We start from the raw sequence: 12,601 nt of genomic DNA on the forward strand, positions 1-12,601 counted from the left end.
GGCATCAGTTAAAATTATCTTGAATATAATTGGGAAGGATGTTAATGTCACTACTGTTTTTAATAGTGAAAATTGGAAACAAATCCAAATTTAAAAACAATAGCTTGGTTAAGTAATTTAAGTAATTTGTATATGGTTTATTAAACAGTTATTGAAATGATATTGTAAGAGAACATTTTAAAACACTGTGGTCCAATTTGCATGGTTGAATTACGGGTAGGTCTTCTTATTTTCTTTGCTGTCTAATTTTCTAAATTTTCAACACTGACCATATATGACATTAGTAACATGGTTATGTATTTTTAATTATAGCAAGTTTAAATGTCACCTTTGAAAAATGTTCCAACATTATATCATGAATATCAAGTAGATAGATGTGATGAATGGCCTTCGCAATCTAAAAAGGTGGATGATGGTGATAGCTAGATTGATAGATAGAGGCCCATTTAATCCATTTACATTTTCATAGAGATATATTTATATAGAATAACATACATGTAGAAAAGGATTTTTTAAAGTTATATTTCTAAGACATACCTTGTGGCTGATGTCACTGTTGATGTTGGCTCGAGAATATGCCTGCAAAATATAGTAAATTCATTTCCAGGCAGATATCCTGTGTCAAGGATTGCTGCAGGATAAATGTAGTTAGCATAAGGGTTTGTATCCCTTGTTCCCAAGTAAGTCTTGGAGGTTGGAGGAGAACTGGCATTTTATAAAAGAAACATGGGTTCTGGCACATGCTATTAGACATGCTTCTGAGATTTAGGAAAGAGACCACCCAAAGTTTATACTTCTCTGAGTGGTTTGAACATTTATATTTTCCTACTCAAATTCCCTGAATATTGGAAAAGTCATATTCTCCCAGTCATTTAATTAATCATTTGTTTTCCTTTTATTGAAACAAACCAAACTCTCTTCTGGATGTAGTTCATTATCCAGTCAATCCTTTCAATTTCTTGATCTGATTTCTACCTCAACTATTCCAGCCCCTAACCAAGGAATCAAATGCTCCCGTATGGATGTATATGGAGGAAAATCCCCAGGCAATGATACACATGTCTGTTATTATACCTGGATAATGATAGTGTTGGCTAAATTCATGAGTAAACCACTCAATTACAATCAGAGTTTAAAAAAATTATAAGCTAGAACTTCAGCGTCACCAAATTGAACCTAAACTGTATCCCCTGACTTCATATTTTCTTCCCTATAAGTTACAGGACATTTGAAGGCATTTGACCTAATTTTTCAGGTCTCCTATAATTTTCTAGTCAAATGGTATAATTTCTACCAAACCTCAATTAAAAATAAAAAACGAGTATGGAAGAAATCACACTAATCTAGAAGTTAGGAGATCTAATTGCTTTCTTCAGTTTTGCCACTATGCAATCTGCAGCGAGTTCTGTTACATCTCTCTCTTTTTTTTTAAGAGGTTTATATTTCAAATGAGAGATTTACAAAATTTATATATAATATATATTATAAATATTTGTATATATGTCTTAGATGCAATTGCCTAGACAGTACTGATCAAGAGAAAAGTACCTTTTCAAACCCTCCGCTTCATTAACAAAGAAATCAGTGGTAGCATTTGTGGATATAATCTGAATATAATTTTTGGTTTTTATTCCCTTGAAGGCGTTATCCCAAGTGATTCCTATAAGTAACTAAAAGTAATTTTAAAGAAAAGGTTTAAAATAACAGAACAGTCTTAAAAAGTGGATTGGAAAAACCCTCTCCTGTATAAACTGTTAAATATCTGGCTTGAAATGTTCACTTCCATTTGAACTGAGACAAGAGAGAATAATTAGGTGTTTCAGACAGCTGATAAGAAATGCATTTGAAAAGTGTAAACAGTAGGTAAAAAGACTTACATTCAGTGCACATTTTTCTAAGCATAAAGCATGGCCCCCAAACAAGCTTCCCCCCCCCAAAGTGACTCCATCAGCACACCTAATGTTTTCACCTGCCATTGCGCTCAATGTAACTGACACAATTTTCTGACACTCTATTTACTGCTGGATGAAGTGGCCATTTAAGTCTGTATAAATCAAACAGTTTGGACAAAGCTGGCAGTATTTATAATGTCAGGATGAGCAGATGTTTCGAATTTGCCCTCATTTCCATATGTATTCTGTTGGAACATGCCCTTGCCTATGTAAATGAAGGAGGCATTTGACTCTACTATTGCTTTAAATTCATTTCTATTCAAGTAATTGGACTGAAGATTCTAAATGGTTATAATTTTCATGGTAGCATTTCAGAAGCTTTTGAGTTAAATTAAAGTAATTTTAGGGCCTGCTTACATCAGGAGACCCTTGGGTGTATGATTAAAGTCCATTCACCTTTAAGCAGCTCTAAATGAGAAAAGATATTTATTCATACAAATTTCAGGTGGACTTTGAAAGTAATGGGTCAAATTGCAGCTCAAGAATTCTTTTTAATGTGGAGGTTAATCTTAAAAGGTCAGCTGATTAAAAAAAAGACCTCTGCACAAAAAAATTCTATTCCTTTCTATAAATAAGCACTTAACAATTTAGCTTCAATTAAATTAAGGATGAGAATGGGTACATTACATCTTATAGTGCATAATGAGTTACATAAAATAACGGCAGCACTTGGGATATCAGCAAATTGTCTCAGTTAGGTTAATAACTACATGGTTTTGATTCTGATCATTTGTTTCATATCCTTTAGAACCTCCACACTTTGTTGTGAAACCCCGTGACCAGGTTGTTGCCTTGGGACGAACTGTAACGTTCCAGTGTGAAGCAACCGGAAATCCTCAACCAGCTATTTTTTGGAGAAGAGAGGGGAGTCAGGTAAGACCTTATTCTAATATTTCAGTCAGCAAAGGTGGGTGCCAGGTATATAAGAAAGCCCAAAATGTTAGTCATATAGCTGTTACTTTAAGAAAACTGAAAAATCTCTGAATGCCCTAGAAAATTTCAACTATGAAAGAAGACAAAATTTCCTTCATTGTTATAAATCTAAAAGCAATTTCCCCTTCCTAGTTTTGGTACATAGGGTGGTATATTGCATAGTAATTATCATATTAAATTTTACCTTTATTTCCAATTCAGCCACGTTAAAAAAAAACTACACTTTTTCTCAACATAATTTAATTATTATTTCGATTATTCAGATATCTGTAATTTTTTTTTTTTAAAGATGTATTTGCTTGCACACACGCGGGGTGGAGGGGCAGAGGTAGAGGAGGAGAGGATCTTAAGCAGACCTCGTGCTGAGCACAGAGCTGATTTGGGGCTCGATCTCAGGACCCTGAGATCATGACCTGAACTGAAAGCAAGAGTCCATGCTTAACTGTGCCACCCAGGCGCCCCTGAAATTATATGTTAAAAGAAATTTACACACATTTAAAACAGAGATGATTAATTATTCAGTGCAATTTCTCTAAAAACACCAGGAATCTCAAGTGTCTTCTTCACTTCTTTATGTATGGATGTCTGTATATGTCTGTGTGTGTATAGATAAATAGATATCAATTATATATATCAATTTATATATGTCAATTAAAGATTCATCAAACTATGTGGTATTCTATTTAATATAGATGTCATGGTAAATATAGTTCAGTATATTCTAATTCTTTGAACTATCATATGTGATTGCCATTTGCCATCAAATAACTCCAAACATTTTATAAACCAGATTTTTCCGTATACATTGAACTACAATATAAAGCTCTATGCTCTTACAAACTCTAAGTTCACTATTAGGTTTCAGCTTAATAAAAAGGAAATTTTGAAATAATTTCACTTTAAAGATAATAGGAAACTTTAAAATAGTTTTTATATATGTCTTTTTTCTCATCTCTTATTGGCTTGCTTTCTTCAACAAAAGAAGCAGTTCCCTTTACTTGTTTTGATACCTGTAAAAAAGATTCTCATTCATTTTTAATACAGTTATTCCTTAACTCTTTTTGTTTTTTGCTTAAATCAATCTTGGGCAAGTTGTCTCATGGTCTTGCTCTTACTGTGCTCCTAAACTATATATAAGTAGTTTACTGACTGCACTCACTCCTCTTTTGTGGGCAATGGATCAAGTTCACCTTTGTTTTCACTTTGGTAGGCAAATATTAACTTGATTATGGTATGTAGACCCTCGTTTGAGTTATAGTACCTTCGTTGGTTCTAACACATTCCATTTGGCCTCAAAGACTAAATTTGCTGATAGTAAATTATAGACAAGAAAAATTGAAATATTTAGTACAGCAGAAAGAATTGGGAGTGTATTATATAAGAAAATCTACATAGTAGTAATAGTAAATCCACTAGAAGTTCTCAGGAGAATAATATTTAAATGATTCATTTAGTTATTAAATAAATTATTCATTAAGTCATTTAAACTGTGTCCAATTTTGAAATAATTTTGACTTTGTTTGGCTTGGTTTAATGATACAACTTACTTTTTCCTCCAATTTTGTCATTGGACATGTCATGTATTCATGGAATAGTAGATAAGCCTTTATAAAATTATATATGTTAAAAAGCAATTAAACTTTTAAAAAGGAACAACTTTATTTGGTTAGAAGAAATCTTGACTTTATTTCATGAAAAACAATGACATCAAGTGTTATTTCCCATGACGTATACACTCTCTCTAACAAGGGAGCAAATTTCGATTCATAGTGAGAAATTTGTACCACAAAACAACATCAAATCTTGTGTTGACTTTGTATATAAGCTAACTTATATAGAAAGACAAATAAAACTCCATTCTGAATTCTTAAATTTAATATTTGATTTTCAAAATAATCCATGACGGATATGCTCACCATCTAGAGGAGAAATAAGAAACTATTTACAGTTTGATAGAAGTTACTGAATTTTATAACAGACAGATAACAGACACTTGTTATTGTGCCAAAATGCTATCTTTGAACTTAATTTGTCAGAATGTGTGTACATTTTAATTTTGTTTATATATTAAAAGATTTAGTGTTTATAATCCTAACAGTCATACATATGTAAAGCAAAGCTTTTGCCTTTGTGTTGATTAATATGTAAAACTTTTAACTCTGTTGATACCAAATATGTTTCTATATCTAGTATTGTTTGAAACTGATAATTATAAAAGTACATATCAATATTTAGAATTTATTTAAATTTTAAAATGATCCTATGTAAGGGTAGGTCATTAAACTTTGTCTTTTATGTGTATGTATGTATCTATATATGTGGGTATGTGATGAAAGAATATTTAGCTTATTTGTTTATATATGCATGTGTGGTGTGTACGTATATGTGTGTGTATACATTTATATACCTATTTATAAATATATATGTATACGTGCCAAAATATTAGAACCTAGTAATTAACCTATTGTTATTCTTTCCTCCCAAATACTGGGTTCTAGAATCTGCTTTTCTCATATCAGCCACCTCAGTCAACCAGCCGCTTTTCGGTCTCCCAGACTGGTGATCTCACTATCACTAACGTCCAACGATCTGATGTCGGTTATTATATCTGCCAGACTTTAAATGTTGCCGGAAGTATCATCACAAAAGCATATTTGGAAGTTACTGATGGTAAAGTAGAGCATTTTATCTGAAAATGTTCAAGTTTGGCTTATGATCTAAAGAGAGTGTCAGTAAATGTGTTTATTTTCTACTGTGTATCTTTCTGACAGCAGTTTTGGTGTAAAGATAAAAAGGATGTCGATACAATGACTAAGTCTAAAATTATTCTTATTTTAACTTGGCTGTACTATAAATTTCTAGCATCGAGTCAGATCCGTAAAAGCACAGCAATTAAACAAGAAGTTTACACTGAATAGCTGTACATGGGAATGTTACCATGTTTTAGAAAATAAAGTTATTTTAAAATCCTGGTGTAAAAAAAATCCTTTTTTTTTCACCAAATTAAGGAGATAAAATGAATTGCTGATAAGTCCTACTCACAACTCATTATAATGAACAAGTTTTCCATTAATAATGTGATTTTGTCCTGTTTATCAACGCCCTTGAGCCTGATCAATTAATGCCAAATACATTATGAAGACACAGTGATGGAAAGAATCTTCAAACCATGAGATGGAGAGTAGTAATAATTTGAGAAGGAAAGAAAAAAATGTATACATATAAATATATAAAAATATATATGTACATATCTGTATATACATATATACCTAAAATAAATATATACATATAATATTTATTCTCTTTGTTGCTGTATAGTATTCTATTGTATAAATAGCTTATAATTTATTTATATACTCTTCTACTGATGGATTGCTTTCAGTTGAGGGCTTTTATGAACAAAGTAAATATCCCTGCGCTCAGTTATCTTGGTTTGCCTTTTGGCAGATGAATGTACCCATTTCTTTTTCATTTTCTCATATATTCCAGATACAAGTTTTTGTCAGATATGTATTATAAATATTTAGTTTCAGTCATTCTCCTAATAATGATTTTAAGGCTTAAATCACTAGTTTTGATTAGGACCAATGTATTATTTTTCTTTTGTAGTTGATGCTTTTAATTTTCTGTCCCACCTAAGTCCATGTAGATGTTCTCCTATGTCTTTTTTTAGAAGTTTCATTGTCTATACTTCTAAGATATAAGTTTTTAATCCATTTTAAATTATTTTTGTGTATGGTATAAAACAAGAATCAAATCCCCTCTTTGTGGATACTAATGGTTTCAAAATCATTTATGGAAAAGACAGTATTTTCCTCACTGAATTACAGTGGCATCTTAATCATAATTCAGATAAACATAAATGTGTGAGTTTGCTTCTATTCTCTCTATCATATTCCATTTATGTATTCATGCCAGTATGTATGATCTTAATTATTGTAGCTTTATAGTAAGTCTTATAAACAGGTAATGTAAGTCTCCAACTTTTTCTTGTTTTGAGTTGGCTATTAGAGGTCCCCTGCATTTTCTTATAAATTTTAAAATAAACTTGTCAGTTTACGCACGCACACACATACACACACACACAACCCTAAACAACAACAAAAAATCTGAGGTTTTAATTTTGATTTCACTTAAATTATTGAGAAGTTTAGGAAGAATTAACATCTTAACAATCTTAGTCTTCCAATTTAGGGAAATGGTATATATTCCATATATATCTCTCAATTTATATAGATCTTTAATTTTCTCAACAATGTTTTGTAGTTCTTAGGGTAGATATCTTCCATATATTTTGAAAGACTTATACCTATGATATTTTATGATTTTTGATGTGACTGCATATAATATATACATATATATCTCATTATTGTATTGTTTGAGGCCAGATGTACAATTGATTCTTTGTATATTAACCCTGTATCCAGCAACTTGCTAAATGCACTCATATATAAGAGTTTTTAGGTATATTACTTTGAAATTTTTAGGAAGAAAATGTGTCAATTCCAAATAAAAACCAGGTTTACTTCTTCTTTCCAATATTTATACTTTTTATTTCTCTTACTTGTCCTGCGCTGTGATCTCTAACGATTAGAATTGGTTATAGTGGAAATATTTGTTTTGATCCTAACCTCAGGGGAAAAGTAAGTGTAATGTTAGCAAAGATTTTAAAGACAGAATTTTGAAATTAAAAAAAAAATTCTGGAGGAAATTTTTAATACATGAATCTGATTATTTTGTTTCTTAGTGCTCTCAGGATAAAGTTTATATTTCTCAATATGTTTTACAATTTATGATATGACTGCTGCAGGCTCAGCTCTGAATACTATATTTGCTTACATGCCCTCATTTTATTGTGTTTGCTATGCTCTTCTTTTATCTGAAGACTTCTGCGCATGCTGTTTCTACTGACATGAAATTTCACTTACTTTAAGAAGCATTCCCTCCCTTCTCAAATATGAGCATTCTCCACCCTGCCATCTATAGAAAGATCACATCCTATACTTTTCTGTGTTCTCTATTTATTTTCTTGTATTCTTCATTGGACATTAAGTTCCATGATTGCAGGGCCCACGTCTGTCCAATAAACACATACTCAGTATCAGACTACCAAAGTCTGACACATGGGACATACTCAATAGATAATTTTTGAATGAATGGATGAAACGTGGATGGAATAAACAGCTAACAGTTAAGTCAGAATTCAAAATTATGACTGTCTCATTCAAAAGCCCCAACTCTTACCTCTGTCTATAATACATATTATATATTACTGGCTCCAATTAGTGAGAATGACCTAAAATGTTTTTACAATTTCTTACATATATTAAAGCTATTAAATGATGGCTGTGAAGACCATGTAATGAATTTGATAATGATCAGTATAATCAATATATAAAAGTGGAACACAGAATTTCACAACAATTTATAATTGCAACTTTACAAGACAACTTTATATATACAGCAACTTGTGTATACAGGTGTACATGAAAAATGGCCAAAGAAAACTATGGTAAAATATTTTCAAGTATTTCTTATTATTCTAATTAATAATTGAAAACCAAGCTTCATACATACCATCTGATACTGCATTGTCATAAATCGCTATATTTGTGAGCATAGATCAAAGATAGCAATTTTTGCTAAACTAACACAAAACCAAACACCTAACATTTAAATGTCCTAATTCATTTTACAGTCTCTGGGGAGATCTGAGATGGTTTTGTGTTTGCTGTGGTGGTACTGTATTTTTAGTTTTGTTTTCTTTCTTTTGGAATTCATTGATATTGTACACACAACTCTGATGTGTACACACAACATTGTACACACAACATTGATGTGTACACACAACAAGCATGTACTCATTCTTCACAGGTAAACTAGTATTACTGTGAGTGCTAGCACCCTCAGCTTTTGCACATTATCAAGTCAAGTCAAGAGGATAGCTTGCAGTCAGAATACTTTCTGGATGCTATTTGACTTTAGCTTCTTGACCTTGCTTTATTGTTTGCAAACAGAACAAAGACAAAGACAGAATAAAACACAAGGCACGGGATATGGTGGAGTAGCAGCTGTCTTTGAAATGTTGTGTTTTGTAGCTGTGGCCTACCCCGAATAGCATTTGACCCAGGAACATAGAAATTCATAACACCTATTTAATTGAAAATGTTTCTTTTCTTTATTCCTAGAACGTAAGAAAATTAGTTAATGATTGCCTAATACTGTATAAAATTTAAAATCACTTGCATTCATCTTTCAAAAGTTATTGACATACAATGAAATGAGTGTTAACTTTTATTCAGAAAAGAGAGACCTGACAATTACCAACTAGTCGATTTGGACACGTGACTTGTACTTCCCTAACTAACTCATAAGTTTGTAAAATACGTTTGAGAACTGATAGCAATTGTGATACGTAATTCTGATATCTGTTTGTCTATAAATATGAACTTTTCATCCTTAAACCGGTCAATGTGTATATGTTATTTTGTTTTTTTTTCACTTAAAATTATATTATGAATGTATTTATATATATTAACATAGTCTTCGTGATTATCGCTTTTGAGGTAACAAAATATGACTTTTGATGATATGCTCTCATTTTTTTTTAGGATCTTTATATATTTCATGAATGTGAGGAAAAGATAGGAAACTTCCCTAAACTCTGATGTAATGGGTTACACCACCTGAGGCACTGTCTACACCAGCATCACTAACACAGCTAACACCACTATACTGATACCCGTTAATACTAGGTTACAGTTACTCAGTGTTTCCTTTGGGTCAGGCACTAATGCTAAGAACTGTTCACATATCAACAATTTTAAATTCCACAACATCTCGTTTTACAGATAAGGAAATGGAGGCAGAGATTGGTGAAAAAGTATGCCCAAAGCATGCAGATCATAAGCAGCAGAACTGAGATTTACAACAAAAGTTTGTACTGTCCAGGATGGTGGCCAGCTGCCACGTGAGATTATTTAAATTAGAATTTCAATTACTTAAAGTTTATTAAAATTATACATCCTGTTCCTCAATCACACTAGCCAGATTCAGATGCTCAGTATCCACTGGAAGGCATTGGCTTCTGTGTTGGATATCACAGTTATAGAACGTTTTCATTTTAGGGGCACATCTTTCTCCAAGATGCACTTACTCACTTTGCTAAAATTCATTCTAATAATGATAATACATTCTAATGATACCAGTAAAATTTTAGACCCTAAATTTGAGGTTCTTCTCATAAATCCTAAATTTAGGCTTGACTCAGAAATGTACTACACTCTTTAGTTTGTGAAAATGTAAATATTTTATCAGTATTTTATTCTACCCTGTGATAACAACAAAATGTTTCATTTTTTTCTACCTAAAAACATGAAATTGCTTTAATGAACTCCTTCAGCTGTGGTTTACCTATCAGTTTTTACAGAAAAGGGTAAGCGGCAATATTACAATTCATACACATGTCTAGCTTTTTGCAATTAGCAAAGCACCTTCATATCTATTATTGCATTTAAATCTTCATAGCAATCCCTTGAGCTGGCTAAACATTATTATCTTCCTATTACAGATAAAAAACAAAAACAGAAACAAAACTGAGGCTTAGAGAATTTAAGGAAGCAGCCCAAAGACAAAGGACAGATGAAGATGATAATCAACCCTACTCCTCTTCTCTTGCCTTATTTTTGTGAACTACCCAGTGTAAACCAGGAAGAAATAAATGACAGTGGAACAGCATGATTAAACTGGGTTGGGATAGGGTGGGGAGGTGTGAATGATGCTAAATATGATGCAAACATCAAAGCATTGTAAAGATCAGAAAACTGAATAAAACCCCAGATACTGGATTGTTTCTAAATGTAACAAGACTACCAAATGTAAGCCATTCTGTTACTGGATTTAATTATATCCTTTATAAAGAAACACTGTTACTAATTTAATTAATGTCTAGAAATAAATATTCATTCATTCTTATGATCAAGGGAACGCAGGTAGAATCTTCTAAAACCCCAAAGCAATAAAACACTTTCTTTTTTTCACACTTATCAGGTGGGGGCGTCTAATTTGATTTTAGTCAATCTCAACAGAAAACATAGAAGAGATTAAACAATTCTAAACAAAGGAATCATTGACTTATATTTGTCATCCATGGAGTATCTGAAACATTCCTGCCAGGTTACAAACTCCAGCCTTCTAACATGTCTCCCTGGTATTTGCAAATTTCATACCAGTAATCAAGCATGGGAGAGAATCAGAAGGGTGGAGTGAAAATGCAGTTGCTGATTTCACTCTGTTGCTTTCTTGCTTTTGCTTAAGTTGAATGCACAAAACTAATAATTATTGCATGGTAAATGAGGAACAAATTGAAGGGTGACTCCAGCTTGTGAAAATCTTTGGAGCATAAAACCTTGAACATGACACATCTCGCTTTGCAAATTGTTGCATCCAAAATTTACTCTGGCAACTAGTTTCTTTTAACCAGGCAACTTCTTAAACTTGTCTTTTATATATTTGTGACTTAAAAATTTGTAACTAATATTGGGAATTTTAAAGCTTGATAACGAAAAAATTCTTAAACTTCATTTTTAATTTTTACTCATTTAAAAAAGCATCGCATCTGTGGAGTTTCACTGAAGTTGATCTATCAGGGCTGAGAACTGAGAACAACTCTCCAATGCAAGTTGTTCTAGTTACACTCCAGGTGTTTTAGATTTTTCTCTAAATAATGGCTTTCTTGTCTGAAAGTTTTTAGGTTTTAGGCTTTTCATATAATAATAAGAACAATTTTAATTTATATATTATAAAAATGCCTTCCATTGTTTCCTTCCATAGTACATTAAAACTATTAAGGTACTAGAATTTGTGAAAGTGTTTTCTGATCCCTGGAATTCCAGCACAGAAGTGTTTTCCTAGGTTAGGACATGAACTTGAGTTATATTTTTGGATTAGCCCAACAATGTATTTGAACAGTTTTCTAGTTTTTCCTGAATTCACTGGGATTGGGAAATTTTTACCCACGTAATTCTGTTAATAGAATTCCAAGACAGAAAGAGCTCAGTCATATTGAATTGTAAATTCTAAAAGTCCAAAGCCCCTTTTTGAATCCAAAATTGTCAGCCATGCTGGTACGATACCATAATTTTTTTCTGCTGGATACAAAACAGTTATCGGATATCAAGTTGGCTTTCGTTCATTTATGAAAATGTGTCTCATAAGTTTCCTTGGGGTAGGTGGTTTTTTGGTTGTCGTTGTGTTTGATTTTTACATATTTTAAAGTTTAAAAAGTAGACGTTCCACTTCTCACCACTAGACATCTACTTCACCATCCACAATTTTTTTTTTTAAGATTTATTTATTTGACAGAGCGAGAGAGAGAGAGAGCACAAGCAGGGGGAGCGGGAGAGGGAGAAGCAGACTGCCCACCGAGCAGGGAGCCCGATGTGGGGCTCGATCATGACCCCAACCGCAGGCAGATGCTTAACCGACTGAGCCACCCAGGTGCCCCACCATCCACAATTCTTGTTTCCTCCTAGGCCTCTTAAGTTAAAAAGGTCCCTTGATGGAGAGGCAAGCTCAGTCAGGGCTTGGTCATTTGAAAGGAACACATGGTATCTCATTTTAACATCCTGAATCAGGGCATCGTATAAATGCATTCTGAATAAGGCACGTCTCCTACTTCAATTACTTGTTTAATTAGTTTGTTTCAAAGCCTAGAG

General features: G+C 32.4%; 1 protein-coding gene across 1 annotated transcript in view; it reads left to right on the forward strand.

The window, feature by feature from the left end:
- The window catches only part of ROBO1 (roundabout guidance receptor 1), a 1,116,478-nt gene that overhangs the window by 1,031,873 nt on the left and 72,004 nt on the right, over positions 1 to 12,601 (forward strand). Inside the window, exons 9-10 of the mRNA XM_081798712.1 lie at positions 2,701 to 2,825; positions 5,384 to 5,555. Of these exons, the coding sequence (XP_081654838.1) occupies positions 2,701 to 2,825; positions 5,384 to 5,555 (297 nt within the window). The remainder of the gene's footprint in view (positions 1 to 2,700; positions 2,826 to 5,383; positions 5,556 to 12,601) is intronic.

Source organism: Leptonychotes weddellii, chromosome 1 (genome assembly GCF_054177405.1).
Source record: "Leptonychotes weddellii isolate Sample4059 chromosome 1, ASM5417740v2, whole genome shotgun sequence".
In the NCBI taxonomy this organism is placed as follows: domain Eukaryota; kingdom Metazoa; phylum Chordata; class Mammalia; order Carnivora; family Phocidae; genus Leptonychotes; species Leptonychotes weddellii.